At 38.9% G+C, this 17,449-nt stretch overlaps 2 protein-coding genes across 3 annotated transcripts in view; one reads left to right on the top strand and one right to left on the bottom strand.

Annotated features, from left to right (window-relative positions):
* Window positions 1-502, bottom strand: part of mitfb (melanocyte inducing transcription factor b) — a 30,691-nt gene extending 30,189 nt beyond the window's left edge. The window contains exon 1 of the mRNA XM_079477686.1: window positions 354-502. Coding sequence (XP_079333812.1) covers window positions 354-457 — 104 coding nt within the window. The 5' untranslated portion in view covers window positions 458-502. The remainder of the gene's footprint in view (window positions 1-353) is intronic.
* Window positions 503-3,913: 3,411 nt separating this feature from the next.
* The window catches only part of frmd4bb (FERM domain containing 4Bb), a 45,551-nt gene continuing 32,015 nt past the window's right edge, over window positions 3,914-17,449 (top strand). For both annotated transcript variants that reach the window (XM_079477956.1, XM_079477955.1), the window contains exon 1: window positions 3,914-4,042. The gene's annotated coding sequence lies outside the window, so the exon portion shown is untranslated. The remainder of the gene's footprint in view (window positions 4,043-17,449) is intronic.

The raw sequence follows: 17,449 nt of genomic DNA, 5'->3' as shown, positions 1-17,449 counted from the left end.
TATATATATATATATATATATATATATATATATATGAGTGTAAATATTTGATGATGATGTTGTATCCTAAGGCGTTGTCTAACTGTAACACCCAACGAGGCTGAAAGCGACGCGACCAACTTGAGCGCGCTCAGTGTAATGAACGAGCAGTCCGCGGCGCGCTCGCTGGTTATAATAGAAGCCGCGTTCGCGTCGCGAAAGAACAAACTAGTTGAATAACAAATCAAAACAAAGAAATATAACAGAAACACGTGTTGTGATCTTTATCAACTCCATGCGCATGCAATAAAGGCAGTTCGCATCACAGCTGTCAGACGCAGAAATAAGAGACGCGCTCCGCTTAATTCACCGACCTGTTTTTCAGCGGCTGACTCTTCAGCTCGTAATACGTCTTTGGCTCTTCGTGAAATTCCTCGGCGACCTCAAAGTCGGGCACGATCCCCGATTCTGACTGCATTTTACAAGTTGTCAACTTTCGTCAGCTCCCAGGTGGAAAAAACGAAACGTCAGTTTGTTCAAAGCTTTACTTTCAGACGCACGAAGTGCCAGCCACCGTGATGTCAAGCTTTCGGTTCTCGTGCGCTCCAGTAGTGCGCCGCTGTCGTTTTGTAGTCCGTTAAGAGGGCTTTTCACTTTTAGCCGGTTGGGACGAAAGACTACTGAAACTACACATCCCAGAGCCGCAAGAGTCATGCGTCAGCAGCTCTTCATTGGCCGTCAATGAAAGAGAGCTTTATCTGTAGCAAACTTTATCGGCTGTTAAAGTAAATGAAAAGGACGGATGAGCTTTTTACTTTTTTTGAATAATATGTAGAACTTGCGTCGGATAAATATTCGCTTTTTTTGAAGAACTCGAAATAATAACGTGATTAAATTATAGATAACATTTGGTAAACAGCGCAATTAGTGGCCACGCGGTGGCAGTGCAGTCAAAATAATAACAGATCCCACGTCAGCTTTTGAATCTATTGCCTCATAAATGGTCAAGTAATGCATTGGATTGTGACTGGATGCTGGTTTATTCATTTGAATACACACTGAGCAGAGCTAGTCATGATGCACGAGAAAAGAAGCTTTCAGTTTTTTGGGAGGTGAATTGCAACCTCTTTGATTTCTCAATACTTATATTTAAAAGCATTCGAGAGCTGGACATTACTAGATGTATACTGAGGTTTAGCGATTACTAAAAAAATAACCAAACATTCAAACATATCCTGATGGACACCCAAAACTGAAAATGCTGTCATCATTTAAACTCATTCGAGTTGTTCCAAATCTGTCTTTGTTCTGTTGAACACAGAGAAAGATTTTGGAAGAATACTAACCAGACAGATCTTGCCCCCCATTGACTCCCATATAGGAAAAATTACTTTATCTTTTTTTATTTCTGTTGAACACAAAAGACATTTTGAAGAATGTAGGACAGCAAACAGTTCTGGGGCACTTTTGACTTCCATTGTATTTTTATGGGAGTCAATGGGGGGATAAACTGTCTGGTTATAAGCATTCTTCCAGATATCTTTCTCCGTGTTCATCAGAAAAAAGACATTCATACAGTGTTGGAACAACTCAAGGAGAGTAAATGATGACTGCATTTTCAGTTTAGGGTGAAGCATCACTTTAAATGCTTACATGAGCATTTTCTTACAGACTGCTCATATTCCACCTCAAATATTGAAGCAGACTGACATCCGCCTTACAATAATAGTGGAAAAAATGAAGACAATTCACATACTGTTTACACACTTTTAGTACTTAATGTTTAATATTTGAATGCATGTTTGTGATGTAGAACACTGTTTGCCGATGTTATTTATATTTATCTAATTTATTGTCAACAGTTTGTTCAAAGATAAATGAACATTAAACATGAACAAGTCCTTATCAGAATAAACGATAAAATAACAGCCTCATGCAAAGCATTCTTGGAACCAGAAATCCACATATACCTTTTTCATTTTTTTTCTAACTTTGGTTCCCAGAATGCTTTGCATGAGGCTGTTATTTATAGTTTTTTTCTGTATGGATAAAGACTTGTTAGTGTTTAATGAGCATGTATCTTTGCTGCCAGTAATACTGTACATTTCTACAGAAATTCTTTACAGTGTACCTGATTTACATTGTCCTTTTTTATTATTTTATATGATTATTTATTTATTTTGCCTTGTGCACTCACAAAAGTGTGCATCGTAAGAGTCTAGACAATCAGGAAGGAAATGAAGACATAGGAAGTTTAGCTCCAGTATTAGGAAATGGAAAGTAGGCAATATATTACTGCAATGACTCGGTTTCTTACTTTACATAATTATTTTAAGAGTCTGTCTAGTCTGACTAGTGATTTCAGACTGAAGACACTCCTACAGCAGCATCGATGATGCAAAAATACAATAATACTGCATGTAAGATAAACAACAACTGTGAACTGTGTCATTGAGAGTCATTTAAAAGAGATTTGAAAGGCTAAAACATTCAGATTTATTGATGGTCATTTATCAAGAGCATCTCCACTAATCCTCAATAACACGTCCGGCCAAGTGATTTGCTCACATGCAGAGTAGATTCTTCACGATCTTTAATTAAACTTTAACAGGCCTTTGATTGGCTAACTCCCAGCTGGACATTGAGCCGCTCATTCATTGCAGATGGTATGCATGTGTCGGGGAGAAAGGAGGGTCCCGTGGGCATTTGCAGTGGGCAGGGAGAAGATGGTACTAAAGGAGACCCTTTGTTGATAGATATATTTGTGATAGATAAACTCAAATATCTCAGCACAGTCTGATCCTGTTTTGCTGTGCATGGGGGAACCTTTATAAACAAAACCCTTTAGCACTCTACACCGTCTCATCTATATATAAAGAGTAATGACTTTGAAGAGCAGAGACATCAGATGTGTATAGGAGGCGCCTCAGCCCTGGACACAGGTTCAATAATGTTAATGTATTCTCATGCCTGAGCCCTGGGCTTTATTTCATTATCCCGTAAGAAACAAGACTTTCTAATTCACCACTCACGCTCACTTATTTTGTCAAATTACTAAACTGATCGATCGAGAAGTGTTTGAAAGATATCATTTTTACAATTGATTTGTGTTATATTGCTGTAATACGTCATATGGGTACATGGACAAATGTGTAAACAAAAAGCACTTCCTGTTTTAGTTTTTCAAAGGAAGCAAATGTTTCCAAAGATGCCAAACAAATATTTTTAAGACTTGAGTACATAATCATACTGTATACGATTCAGTTCAATTGTATTTCTATACTGCTTTCTGCTATTTTGAAAAACTAAAACCTCTTAGAAGCAGAAGAAACACAACCCTGCTGCCAAAACAATAGAATCCATTGCAGACATTCCAATGGTTCCGTTTAAACACCTCTATGAACCATGGAAACCATTACAAATATTCCTTATTATAGCGTGTTTTTTGGCATTATTCCAATAGGATTATTCTGCTAGAGAACACCCCACCATCGAACCAGTAGACACCGTTTCATTAAAGCCACGATTATAACCATTAAATCCATGTTCTATTGTGTTTCGGGCAGGGTTCTATTGTTTTTTCAGCAAGGAAGGCAAACCGTATGAAATGACATCGTAGACAACGTGAAAATGGTGATTTATAGAATGTTATTATTCAGAAGATGCAGTACTGCCAACTGTAATAATCGTTTTCTGTTGGATTAAAATGAACATTTAATCATGTTCTAATACGTAAAAATGTAGTCATATTATTAAGTTAATTCTGAATTGAATTGATAAGCATGCAAAGTATGAGAAGTTATAACAAGCCTATTTTAATCCAAAAATCATAAATCGAATGTAAATTGGACATCAAGATAACGGTGGATGGGCAGGAACAGCGGTCTGTGTGCGTGCGTGTGGATAACGGCATGGCCCCAGTCTCTTTGTAGCCGGTAAAGGGAAGGCGTGGTGAGTGACTGTAAAGCTCAGAATGAAATGATGCTGAGGGAATAAGGCAGATGTGCGGCGGTACATCACACAGAGACCCTCTGAATTACACGGAAACGCCCTTATAGAAAAGGTAAGATTTATTCGCGTGTGCATTCACCAAAATAGTCGCTTTCGCAATAGTATCATTTATCTCGCAATTGGGCTTGACAACAGGCTGTACCGCACGTGAATGCACAACATTAAACTCGGATTCAGTCCGTGTGCAAATAGCGCGAATTCGAGCAAATGCGTTTGTTATGTTCGCTTTGAGGGAAATTGAATAAGGACGAGATGTGTCACTGCGAGGAGTGAAGATGCTTTCATTCATTACATCACGCGTTTTGTATTAAAGCAGCGTGCGGGAAACGCATCTGTCATGTTCAGGAGATCGGATGCTTTGCGGTGGCAGAAGGCTTTCTGGGTAGACGGCTCGCTAGGGTTTAAGCCACGGCCAATGTGTCCAGCTCTTCTTTGGTGATCAGTTTGGAAAGGTGGACTGGATTGCGTAAGGCGCTTTGTATAAGGAACCTTTCCTGTTTGATGAGGACACACGGGAAATGACAAACACAACTGATGTCATGTGTTCGGCACATGGTCTGACGTGTTCGTAATAATAGTGAATGAATGAAAAGATAGATGCGAATCCTGTGTTCGTTATTTTTTGACACATTACTAGTGTAAAAGAAGGTAAGGATGCCGAAGGAAAATCTGCATCCCTTATTTGCATGCCATGCTGTAGGTTCTTGAAAGGAGCGAAACCAAATTCCCAAAACACTGAAAGCAGTTGAATTTCGATTCATGCATCTGTTTGACTCTTGAACCGTCGTTGTCTTGTTTCTTTGTTTTTATCGAATCTCTCAGGAAAAGACAGTGGATTTGACGTACGTCTGCTTTGTAAACAGGAACTTGGCTATAGAAGTCTGAGCGTGGAAATGAGCTTCCACTATCGTGTCTGTGAGAAACAACTGCAGGAATTGTACAGGAAGTCCTGTCAAAAACAGACAGCGACTATTTTAATCCCTGTATCGGAGAAGATAACTCATTGTTTGCGTATCAGTTGTTCCCCTGAAAACTTCTGGAAGTGTCTTTCTGCATCCTCCTGCAGGACATCTCTCTGTGAAAGGTTCATGTTTCACTCATCTCAGGATCAAAGTGCCGTTGTGGTACAAATTTAGTTAAAAGCAAACATATTTTAAGTTTAGGGTCTTCTCGCTTTCAGCACATAGTTGGCAGGTGTCTCAATGGGACACGATCCCCTGATCATTCACAATAAAGGCAAAAACAGAACAATGAGTAGAAACATTTGAAAAAAAGTCAAGAAAGATCTGGGTTAAATTTAACTACTGGGATCAATTCTTCCTCATGTCTGAATCACTTTCCCTCTTCTGCAGAACACAAATGTTGACATCTAAACATTGTACTTCCATTGTAGGGACACAAAACTGAGACATTTCTCAAAATAACTTATTTTGTGTTCGCAGAACAAAGAGTCTTACACGGGTTTTGAACTACAAAAGGGTTTATTTATAAGATGAACTGTTTCTTTAAAGTACAAGCAAAAACATCAAGACCGGCTGTCAGAGGGAAAAAGAGGATGAACATTTTTCAACTGTTCATGTCTGTTACATCTTAAGTCATTCTGTGTCCCAATTCTCTGATGTTGTATTGTTCATCACCTGGTGGCTGCGAAAAGATCGCAATTCGACCTGACGTTTCACAGCAAGACGGTATCTTAAATAAAAGCATTTGTAAGCCACTTGTAGGTTGTCAACAAACCCAGCGCTCTGAAACCAGTTCCCACGTGAATGATAAACCGTTCTCACACATCTCTGAGAGAGTTGTTTTGTTTTGTAGAAACACGCGATAATCACATACAGTTTATCGTTCGGTTCAGCGTAGTGACACCACTGACCTTCAAAGTCCCAGATATGATATAAACCCAACAGCTGCTGTTTAGACTGTGAGCTGCAGGTGGGCGACAAACATACGACCATCACTCGCCCATATAGGATATGAGCTGCAGACGGGACCGTGTGTGTGTGTTTATGTAAGAGGTGTGTGTAATCACTCTAACGCTGGATCCTATGTCATGGTATCGACCTCTATTGTTACAGAGAGAAACCGGTGAGAGTGAACTACCTCCTTCTGTACTGTATGTATGTGAGCATCGGTGGATTGTAAACCAGATACCGTAGTATCTCTACACACAGTGTCTTCATATGCTGAGTCATATTGAATCCTGCTAAGATTTATCGTCCTTGTCAAATCTGTTTCATGAGGATACCCTCAATATAGAGTATGTCAAACCAAATTGAGCACAACAATAGGTCTCTGTAGCTCTTTTCTAACCCCTTCAGTAGATGCTTTGATATATAGATTTCCACAAATGTAATGTTTAGATTATTCTTTGCACAATGTGAAATGTATTTATAGTTCGAAAACAAGAAAAAACACAATTCATATACTTTGCAAGGGAGCAAGATACCCCCCAAAGGCTTATACAAAGCCTCCACCTAAACAACAAAGATAAATAATAATTTATTAAAAAAGCAATAATAATAATTAATACCTTGCCTGAGATTGTTTCCTTATTATTATAAGCCAACAAACTGTATACACCAAAAAGCAAACAAAAAAAAGCAATTTTACAAAACATCAATATAATGATTCTTTAAACATCTTTTATAACACGTTAAAGAAAAACATTGTTTGCCAAATGTAATAATGGTTAATTGTCTTAAAGTTCTCTGTATGTTAGTTTTTCTGTATTACATTTTTTTAGGGTATAGAAATCCGCTTTTAAAATAGGAGGCAGTAAGAAAGTGCTGGAGGGGCTGATGCAATTACTCCATAACGTTTATCTTGTGATGTGATAGAAAATCTGTGATGCTGCCTTAGAAATGGTCCAAACAAGCTGTCTTCAAAGACAGGACTGTTCGGAGCAGCTATATGAAGAAGAAGAGTAGACATTTTGTAATCAAACTTTTAATGTCTAAGTTGTTTTCCAATGGCTTTTATTATGAAAGGCTAGTAGTGGGGGTAGAGATGGGGGAGTGAGATTTGCAAAGGACCCTCTGAGACAGAAATGGAAAGGAATCAAACACACGGACAGTATATGTCAGCGCACTTACCCCAGGGCTATTGACGCCAACTATTTTTCATTTTGAATTAGTTCAAGTAAAAACACATATATCAAATACTTTCTCTAAAAGCAAATCATCAAATCTTTATGGAATTGTATTGAAAAACAAGGCAGAATATGTGTTCATGTTGTTTTGCTAGGAATTCTTCTCAATAATGCCCCACTGGAATAATGAAATCTTAACCAGAGGGATGTAAGATCAAAGAGTTTGATTGAAAAGTACATCTGTTGTGCCCTTGATTGAGCCACTTAACCCCTAAACAGTCTCTCAAGGGAACTACGTGCCTGTAGCTACACAAAAATCTGCTTAAATATTCGGCTTTCCCAAAATCTAGTGAGATGACTTGCTGTCATCCTAGACAGCTTCCAAAGCCAAAGTGCTCACACTGATGAGAGACCCTGGGGCGGATGTACGGTATATACATCACTTTTCGAGCACGTACACTATAGGGACAAAAACATTTGTATGCCACCTTCTAATAAACAAGTTTATCTATTTCAGTAATTCCAATCAAAATAAATGTTAATTCTAGCATACAATACCACATTTGTTATTAGGGCTGTGCGATATTAAATAAAAATGCGATATGTGATAGCATGCTAAATAATGTGATACGATATTTAAATTTCCAATATCAATTTAAACCGTTTTAAAATAGACTGAAAAAATATACTAGAGACCACTTCGCAAGATGTAAACACTGGTCTAGAAGCTTTTCACATTTATAATTGAAACTTCCGATATTAAAGTTATATAAATATATGATGTACGTATAAAGATATACAAATGTTCTGTTGGTTGAAGTTGCGTAGTGGTAAAAAATAGAAATAGGATCTTCGGATCCAGCTTTGGATCAGCGATGTTTACGTTATCCAAAGTGGTCTATACGATATGCATATTGCATTTAGCACATTTGCGATGTTTCGATAATTCAATATATTGCAAAGGCCTAGCTTATATCTTTCTAAATGTCAGCTTTGAAAATAGCATATCTCTGAAGAGAACCGCAGAGCAGATGAGTTGTGTTAGGCCGCATGTTCAGGCTTGGACTGCTGTGAAACTACACACGAGTGCAGTGAGAGCTGTCAGCACAGGTTACAAACGCTCTGATTCTCAATGGGTGACAAGCCGTATCCTCAGTTCATTTGCGGCTTGAAAGGCTCTTCTTCTCCCCCTCAGTCAGGGAGAGCCCCCCTCCCGTGGGGACTGCGGTCTAAATCTGTTGCAGAGAGAACTAGTGCAGTTTCTCTCTGAGAAAGTCTGCAGTTGCTGATGGTGCCGGGGAGCAGTTCTGCTCTGATGTGACATGAACATGATCATCAGCAGGTACTGATACCACAGCTGAGAAATAAATACAGTTACTGAAACAAAGCACCAAAGGCCTGTTTGCAGCATGATACAGGATGGTAACTGTAACGATAACATTTATAAAGAATTTGACATAAATGTCTTCCAAATAAACATTCAAAACTCAGGTCTTTCTTTGTATTGTATTTATAACGCCTGTGCTGGAAAGGATTTCACACTTTTGATACCATAGTAAAAACGTATATACTACTGAACACAAAAGCAGATATTTAGAAACATTTTAGCAACTGGCCTCCATTCACTTGCATTGGTTTTGTGTCCATACAAAAGAAGCGAATGGGGTCCAGTGCTGGTTACCAACTTTCTTCAAAGTATCTTCTTTTGTGTTCTGCGGAACATAGAACGTCATACAGGTTTGAAAAGACAAGATGGTGAGTAAAGGATGACAGAATCTTCAGTGATTCAAAACATTAGTCTCATGCAGTCTCAATCTGTTGGAATTCTCATCACACATTGGGCCTTATTCATGAAACATTCGTAAATATATGAGTAAATATTCCTGAAAACTTTCTTCCGGATTCACAAAAACTTTGTAAACGTCGGATTTTATTGTAAGGTGTGTGTATGAATTACAATCATTCGTATACAGGGCGTGCATGCACGCTCATTCACAATTAACATAATCCCCACCATTACAGGAATCCGCTGGACTTTATTATATTGCATAAATGCATAATATACTAATAGGTTATATGCTTATCAACAAATTAATCAATTCAACTGTGTTCCCCGAAGGGTTTTAGCTCCAGCTGGTGGCGCCTGACAACGCTTTGGGGGCACTGCGCGTTATGCATTTGTTGCTGGGATTTAGAAAATCTGCAAGAGTTAGTCTACATGTTACTAGTATCTTATTTAGAAGAAAGTTAATTCATTTTAAAATGCAGTAACCATTAATATTAACTTCTCCATTATGATGGTTGGTCAATGTAGTGCTTGTCCCGCCTCTTCTCCACTGTGATTGGACTGCTGTGTAAAAAAGGACGGTGACGAGCCCTGCATTTTACCCGTCCCAAAGCTAAAAATGCTAAAAGACAGGGCAAACGAACTCGTGAAATATCTTTATGATACACAGAGCATCAAAATGCATTGTCGTCATTTTATCTAAAAGAATACAGAACGTTTCGTGCAAGTTTACGCACTATTTACATGTGGTATGCAGCAGGTTTACATTTTCTCCTTACCAATTAACATTATGATCATACGAACATTTTCATGAATCCGAAAATGTTCGTCAAAACGGCTTTACGAACGATTTACACAAAAGAATCGTTCCGCTCGTGTTTCATGAATGAGGCCCATTGAATTTGTATGTGTGTGTCTTGGCACACAAAGGTTTTGGTTGGACTTTGCACTGACTTTCAGCACTGAATCCTCTATGAATTTGCTCAAACGGACACACACACTGCACCACTAACTGAATTAGGTTTGAATTGAATTATGTGGAGGAATTCTTGTCTAGAGGGTCAAAGGTCATTGCAGGCATTTGAGTGTCTATATCAGAAACAGTTGGACAAGAGACTGGAAAAGAGACAGACTCACAGAGAAAGAAAATAGTAGAATAGGATTCTCTTCAGTATTGGAATTGAGGTAAACATATGTTTGACAACGACATGGTTGTTTGCGAGAGAGCATCCTGCATGTTTGAGATTGTTTACGGGGATGTAGACTGACAGGAAGACATTGTTTTGCCTCTAGGAATGTTTTTATTTGTTGTGAGGCAGCGACTTGATAACTTATGCAGTTGTCTGGTCAGCATGTGTGAGTTCATGGCCCGTATCAGTCATTCGGACAGATAGTGGCCGTTTCTCAATATGCGTTCTTCCGGGGTCTTGTGTCCTCGTGTTCTTGCTCTACATCATCAAAATCCGGTTCCAATTCTCAAGAACACAAGAACAGAGAACGCATGGAAGTACCTTAGCCTTGCTAACGTACAGAACCTGCTTGAAGTCCCAGAAGTCACTGCGGCGTATCCATCCAAGTTCGTTCTTCCGAGGGTGCCTCGCAAGAGAACCACGAGAACATAACTCTGTTCATGCGTTCTTGGAATTGAGAATCACCAGTGTTAAAGTCCCAGTGAAACTTAAACGTACAAAGCTTTTTTTCATGAAATATTGCAGCCTTTATTGTAAATAGCGCATCAATGTGGGTCATTCTCTTTAAAAAACTTTGTGTACCCTCATAATAGTTCAAATCTGAAAATGTACTTCCACCGTCTAGTGGCTATCCTCCTCAGATGATGTAAGTTGGACGGCTTGGGCGTTAACTCCTCCCCTTCAACTGCCAGTCTCCTGCCAGTTCCATTTTGATTCTGTTTTACTCTGAAATGCGTCCAAATAGCAACTTCCAGTTCACGGGGACTTTAAAGTTTACGTGTGTCATTTCTTCAATGTTAAAATAGCTTCGCCTTTCTAGTTTAACATGCAAATAACACAATGCATATGATGCAAAAAATGCATATTCCCTGAAAACCATTGACTTTAATTAACTTTAATTAGCAAGTTTCACAGTCACACAATTAACCTTCAACTTCATGACTGGAAAATAGAAAGGATGAGTACGTTCAGTCAGTGTATAAGAATAAGAGCATGTTCACAGCGTGACAGAACGGTTTGTCTCCAGTCATACACCGAGACAGACTGTGACACAAGTGGTGATAAATTATTCATCACATGAAGTAAACAGAGATAAGCTAATAACACAGACAAGGTGGAGTTTGACGGAGCATCCCGTGCGCGTTTGCTTTGCAGACATGATATCCAGAACAAATCTAAATGTATAGATGGGCTGGAGCCGCACATCTCTATCCCGCTGTGCTCCCGGAATCGATCGAAATGTAATAATGATGAACAGTTTTTTTCTTTCCATGCATTCCAGCCCATAAAAATGTGGAAGCTCCTTTAGTGTGGCTTTTTGTTCAAACACGGGTGTGTCATGACAATTTAATAGTGTCTGCAGAGTGTTCCTCTGGTGACCTTGTAAACAGTCATGTGTCCTGTCCGGGTTCCAAGAAATCTAGATTGAAGTGAACCTAATATTGACATGACGAAGTCATGATTTTCTGAAGCATGTTGAGTGTTAATTCTGTTTTGCAGAAACATAAGGAATATGTGTGTCAAGCTTCAGTCATTAATATCACATAATGATTTGTGTCAAGACTTTAAACAATTGTTTTGATATTTGACCTTGTACTGGCCAGGGCTGGATCCGTAGAAAAAACTGCCCTTGGACTTCTGTACATGCACGATTGTGTTCCCGGCTTTCCGGCTCATGTGCAGTTGCGGTCCATCTGCGATTATGTTTGGAGGGGGTCCCCCTTAGTTCACTCGCATTCTGGCCGCTGAGCAACGGCCCACCGGGAATATGCCCAATTCCAGCCCAAATGACTTGAATGGACATCACATCCTACAAATATGACATCTAAACTTTCCTACAGCACTATTTGTATAGCCCATAAACATTAGATACTGTGGGATGTTTTGCTACTGTGGCCCAGCTGCAGTTTTCATGTTGGATCACTGAAGTCAAAGTGGACAGGTGGCTATTAGTTAAACAAAGCACAGACTGTCACAGCTTTCAGCAGTGTTTTCTCATCCTCTCATTTACAGTCTCCAAAAGAAGCCTCCCAGCCCTCAGTGGCTTTATTTAACACTGTCAATGTTCTAGCAACGGTTTCATTGTGTAAGCTGGTAGGTCTCAAACATTTAGAAACGACCCCTTTATCTGTGATAAAATTATTTATAAAATATTATTCTCAATAAAAGTCAGCCAATTTTCTCTATAAGATATGGGCCCGATACCAAGCTCATGTACTCGTACTCTTACTCGTACTCGTAAAACTTCCCTGATACCAAAGACCGATACCTCACGTGACGTAATTGACAGAACGTTCCAGTGCACACAGAGACACCTGCCGTAGCAGACACAATGTCATAGTGTTCACACCTAAATCACGCTATTTGTGTGTAGTTGGACGCTTGAACATTTAGAGTTTACTCGCTTCATTCGCACGTGGAATTCGCTTCAATCGCGTCATGGGAGGGGCTTCTGGCAGGCGGCTCCAGTCTTGTTGCGAAATGGCGGACATGGATTTTGTTGAGCAGGTAGCTGCACATAATGTGCTATGGAAGGCTGAAGATAGATGTAGACTCGTTCGGCGCCGTGTCTGGGTCCAGAGGCGCAGTTCTTCAGAGGCGCAGTCCTTCAGCGCAGTCCTTCATTGTTGAACATGTAAATCACTCTCTTAACGCTTCATTGGCGCTTAGCAGTGTGGAAATATTTCAAAATCAATGATGACGACCCACGCATGGCAATCTGCATGCTTATGTCCTCGGTTTTGCCCTTTGGAGGTTATTGGACACTGTGAATTTTGGCTTAGAAAATTTTTGATAAGCACGTAAGATTGATTTATTTATTCATAATATGAGTTGAAGTTGTTAAAAATAAAGATGCTGATATGTTCATTAGTCTCATTGTGTTGTTCTTAGAAAATTGCCACAAACAAAAAAAACCTAGCATCGGTGTCGGTATCGGCGAGTACCAGGGAAAAAGTATTGGTATCGTACTCAATGCTTAAAAAGTGGTATCGGTGCATCCCTAGTAAAATACCACCGTAAGGTAAGTATCTGTGTTGGGGGGTACACGTTTGCTACTGCAAACAATACACAATTTTTTGCCTATGGATTATGTGAAAGCTTCTCACAAAAACAACAAAGACTGATAAACATGCTCTGGAATATAGGATTTCAGTCCAGCACCTTTAATGAAAACCTTCTCCACATTAATGAAGGCTCATCTTCATTGAGGTTTTTTTACTGAAATGTCCTTTCTCAATTATAACCGTGTTCTTCTACTGAGCAAAGGCGCTCTGCTCAAGATTGCAGATTAGAGAACAAAATATGTTTTGTTAGGGACATGGATTGATTCTGGGGAATTATGTTTTAATTTGTCCTTTACAACTTTACAAACCCTCAGGATCTGTCCTGTACATCCTCCCCTGTGACATCAAATAACCTCTGAAACACAGACTGTGTATCAGCGTCTTGAGGGTACGCGGACGATTTAGACATCTGAGCAGTTTAGACAAACTTTAGGAAAAAAACAATTCAAATCTTTATGACTTATTCCGCAGAACACAAAAGAAGACATTTTGAAGAAAGTTGGTAAGCGAACAGCACTGGACTCCATTCACTTCTTTTGTACGGACACAAAACCAATGCGAAACCAAACCAAGTGAATGGGTGCCAGTTCATTCTTCAAATTATCTTCTTTTGTGTTCTTTAATAATGTCTAACTTAAAACAAGCCTACAAAATGTACTGATGAAACAACTCAAAACGAGTCTTCATATCATTTGAAGTTTATTTTCACAGGTAGAGATTGTTGGGGTCTCTTTTCATTTCAAACCTTATGATCTTAATTCCTTCTTCTGAAGAAAATATTTTGAAGAACGTTGATAACCAAACCCATTAACTCATATTGTATAGACACAAAATCAGTTCAAGTCATAATCATACAAATCTTAATTGACTTAATAATTCATGTATAAAATAATTAATAGAATGTATATTATTTTTCAAATTAAATATTCGATTAAAGCAACTATCAATCTTCTATTTCCTAAACAAAACCAAAACAATGCACATACTTAGTAATTCAGTTGTATTCACTGATGCGAAATGCACACGGTCACTGTTCATGTTTAGGTGTAAAGTAATATTTGCTGTGGTAATAATAACTCATGACTTTGCAGAAATAATTGGACTGATAGACAACAAGTAATGTTGAGTAAATGAAATGCACTTCCATCTGCTGGTAGCCAATTACAACATGCAAAGAGACTGGAGTCTCTGAGAGGATATGAGCACTTATAACCAGAGCCACTTATAAATAGCACGTAACAAATGTCACAGAAAAACATCTAATATCTGTTTGGGTGAGTCATATTTTCATGAAGCTGAATCTACAGAAAGCCAATAAAGATGGAATGGCAGGCAGGCGCTGCGAGAACTGAAGATTATTATACCAAAGTAGATGTTCTGTTTGCTCATAGAATATGAAATTGACAAAACTTTCTCTGAAACTGGTGACAGTCATTGTTCTGGGGTAAAGAGGGTCAGGCTGTTGAATGGGGTGTTAATTCATGCTGTAATGCTGGTCACATGATTTCTGAGTGGTTGGACTCTCTTATGGGAGGAGATAAATCAATTTAACCGGTCTCATGGGTTTGACTGATCTTCAGTTCTGAGCCTTTCTGTTATGTGTCTGATGGGTGACAGTTATAGTCTGAAGAACTCTCTCACACTCTGAAACTGAAAAAATATAGTATGAGCCAAATCTATTTGTTGAGCCGAATATCATAGACGTGTAAAGATGGGCTTTTGGTTGAGAAGGGAACCAAACCACATAGAAACATGTCAAAAAACACCTTAGATACCAACCTAATCTCACAGGAATTCGTAACTATTGGATGATGTGGCAACGCGTATGACTTCATACAACTTGTATAACTTTGTATGTTGTGAATCGTACAAAAGTGTACGACTAGTAGAGAAAATTCTATCTAAGAATCAATTTATGTCCATTATTTATGTTATTAGTAATGTATTATTCTATTACATTGTTATTACATTATACTACTTGCATATTTATAAAGCTGGGGTGATATGGTGCCTTTAAAGCTGCAATCCATAACTGGGGTTAGAAAATAAACAACAACAAAAAAATCCTTAATTTACCCTAGTTTGCGTAATTTTATAATGATCCATAATTTAAAACGTCATTTTTGAATTTGCAGGAAATGTCTGTTTGACGCCACTTCAATATAAAAAGTAACCTACAATTTTTATGTTTCAAACAGAGATGGCAATAGAGAGGTAAACATAACGGAATGTAGCTTTAAGGCCCATCTGTTAAGGTGACTGACAGGGAAGCAATGCAGCATCCTTCGGTTTTGAAAAGAAGCCCTTCATTTCTGAAAAGTATATTGCCCACAAATCTCTCATTTTAACCCTCACTTGTTTTAGAATTGGCACTGTAACATATGGCAAACTAGCACTGTCATTACACATTAGCCCTTTAACAATGCAATAATGTTTCCATATGAAAAAAAAACGGATTTGGAGAGAGCTGCCTCTGTTACGCTGGTTTTCCGCTGGTTCATTCCTAAAAACAGCATAGAGGCGGTTTATAATTTTAACTTGCTGCACTTTTCCATCTTTCTCCACCCATAATGCATTTCAGTGGGATTCCTGCACGGCCTGGTACTCAGAAGTGCATCAGACGGTTGTTAATGGTGTTGTGTTTAAGAAGGCTGTGTTAATCTCACCTGTCTATTATTTTGCCTTTCTGTCGTAACACGTTGAGTCAGTTAAGGAAAGGAATTTTGTGAAAGAACATTGATTTGAACACGTGCTGCACTGGAAAAAAATGTCTGAACTACATGATGGTTGTTTTGGATTATATGGAATATAATTTATTCAATTGATACATTGAGTGTTGAAATATGCACTCAAAGTAAGTTTTCTGAGCAGAGTTGTGTCTCTCCTAAAATTCCTCAAAGCATATAAAACTCAACTGAGTCAGTTGTATTGTATTTAGAATTTGCAGAGAATTTGAAGACTTTTGTCTATCCGAGGATAGTTTGACAGACTTTTGAGATCTTCTCTGCAATGGTATGGGAGAAACCATATCTCAGGAAAAAAATCTGCATTTGCTTTCCATCTAATCTTGAAGAAACATATACGATTCTAATGAGATCCCACTTTAATTCCCATAGTCAGAAACTCAAACGTATAACCTTCACTAATGGGTCTTAAGGGTTGCTTTGTAAATCCTCTCAGATTTTGTCAAACTGTAAAGTACCATAGGAGGGATGTTTGGACCAGCGTTTGGACTGTGAACATGAGACACGTGGACAGGCTGGACATGCCCTGGAGAATCTGGCAGAGCCTGGTTTGCTTTCGAAAGCGGAGTGGACCCAAATCTAGCCATTATGTTTCCATGTGTGCTTGAAAAAGGCCAGTAGGAGCTAAAACCGTGGCTGGCAAAGGAGTCCCGCAAACCTCAGCTGCCTGGCTACCCTCCCAGAGTCTACGACTCTAACCTCAGTGCACAGACTCTCAAAAACTCCCATTCCCTTCTTCTCACTGCAAATCCAGAGCTGAGTCTCCACGCATGTGGGGAATTTATTCAAAACGCATGTCACCTACTTGTCGATCTCGCGCTAGGGAGCAAAGATTAAGACGTGGTGAAAGAACGGTCTGTCTAGGGTTGGACTCAAACTAGGTCTGGTTACGTAAGGCGGGGGCGACCTGGGTACCAGCCGGCGGCGGTGCGGCCATGGCTTGGGGCTTAGCGTGTGGGGTGGAAACTCTGCTGGTTCGGAGTGGCGGTTTTGTATGGCAGATCGTACTGTGGATTATCAGGAGGTGTTACCTGCGAAGGATGAGGTCATGCCAACAATGCCTACAAACCTGCTTCTACCTGGGGGAAGTCTATCAGGTACCTGGTCTTTTGTATCGGATTTGGGGTGGAGGGTTAGAAAAAGATTTGGAGTTCTTTAAGTTTCTTTGTTGTTGTTCGTGCCATGCTGACACTGTAAATGAGGCTGTGATTTTAGTGGCTTAGTTTGGAGATTATTATTTGGTTTGATTTTTGAGATTTTCAGATTTGTCAAGACACCAAGTTCTGCAATCAAAATTTCAAAATAAAATTTGATTCAAATCTGAGCTGTGCTGTCCACATTGGTTTTATGCTATATATTCTTACTTTGTCGTCACAACTATTAGCAATGAGCAAAAAAATGTGTTTTGTAAAAAACTATTTAAAAGTTTAAAACCGGATGATCAATACAGCCTGATTTGAGAATGTCTTAAAAAGCATCTTTTGTTTTTCAAGAAAAGCTGGAGAAAGAAATCAAGCTTTTCACATTTATTAACATGGTCAATGTCAGTAGTTTTTCTAGTTTTTCTATTAAGTAAATATTTATTT

This window comes from Barbatula barbatula (assembly GCF_947034865.1).
Source record: "Barbatula barbatula genome assembly, chromosome: 17".
Lineage (NCBI taxonomy): Eukaryota > Metazoa > Chordata > Actinopteri > Cypriniformes > Nemacheilidae > Barbatula > Barbatula barbatula.
The sequence above is the reverse complement of the archived record's forward strand: the minus strand, read 5'-3'. Positions and strand labels throughout refer to the sequence as shown.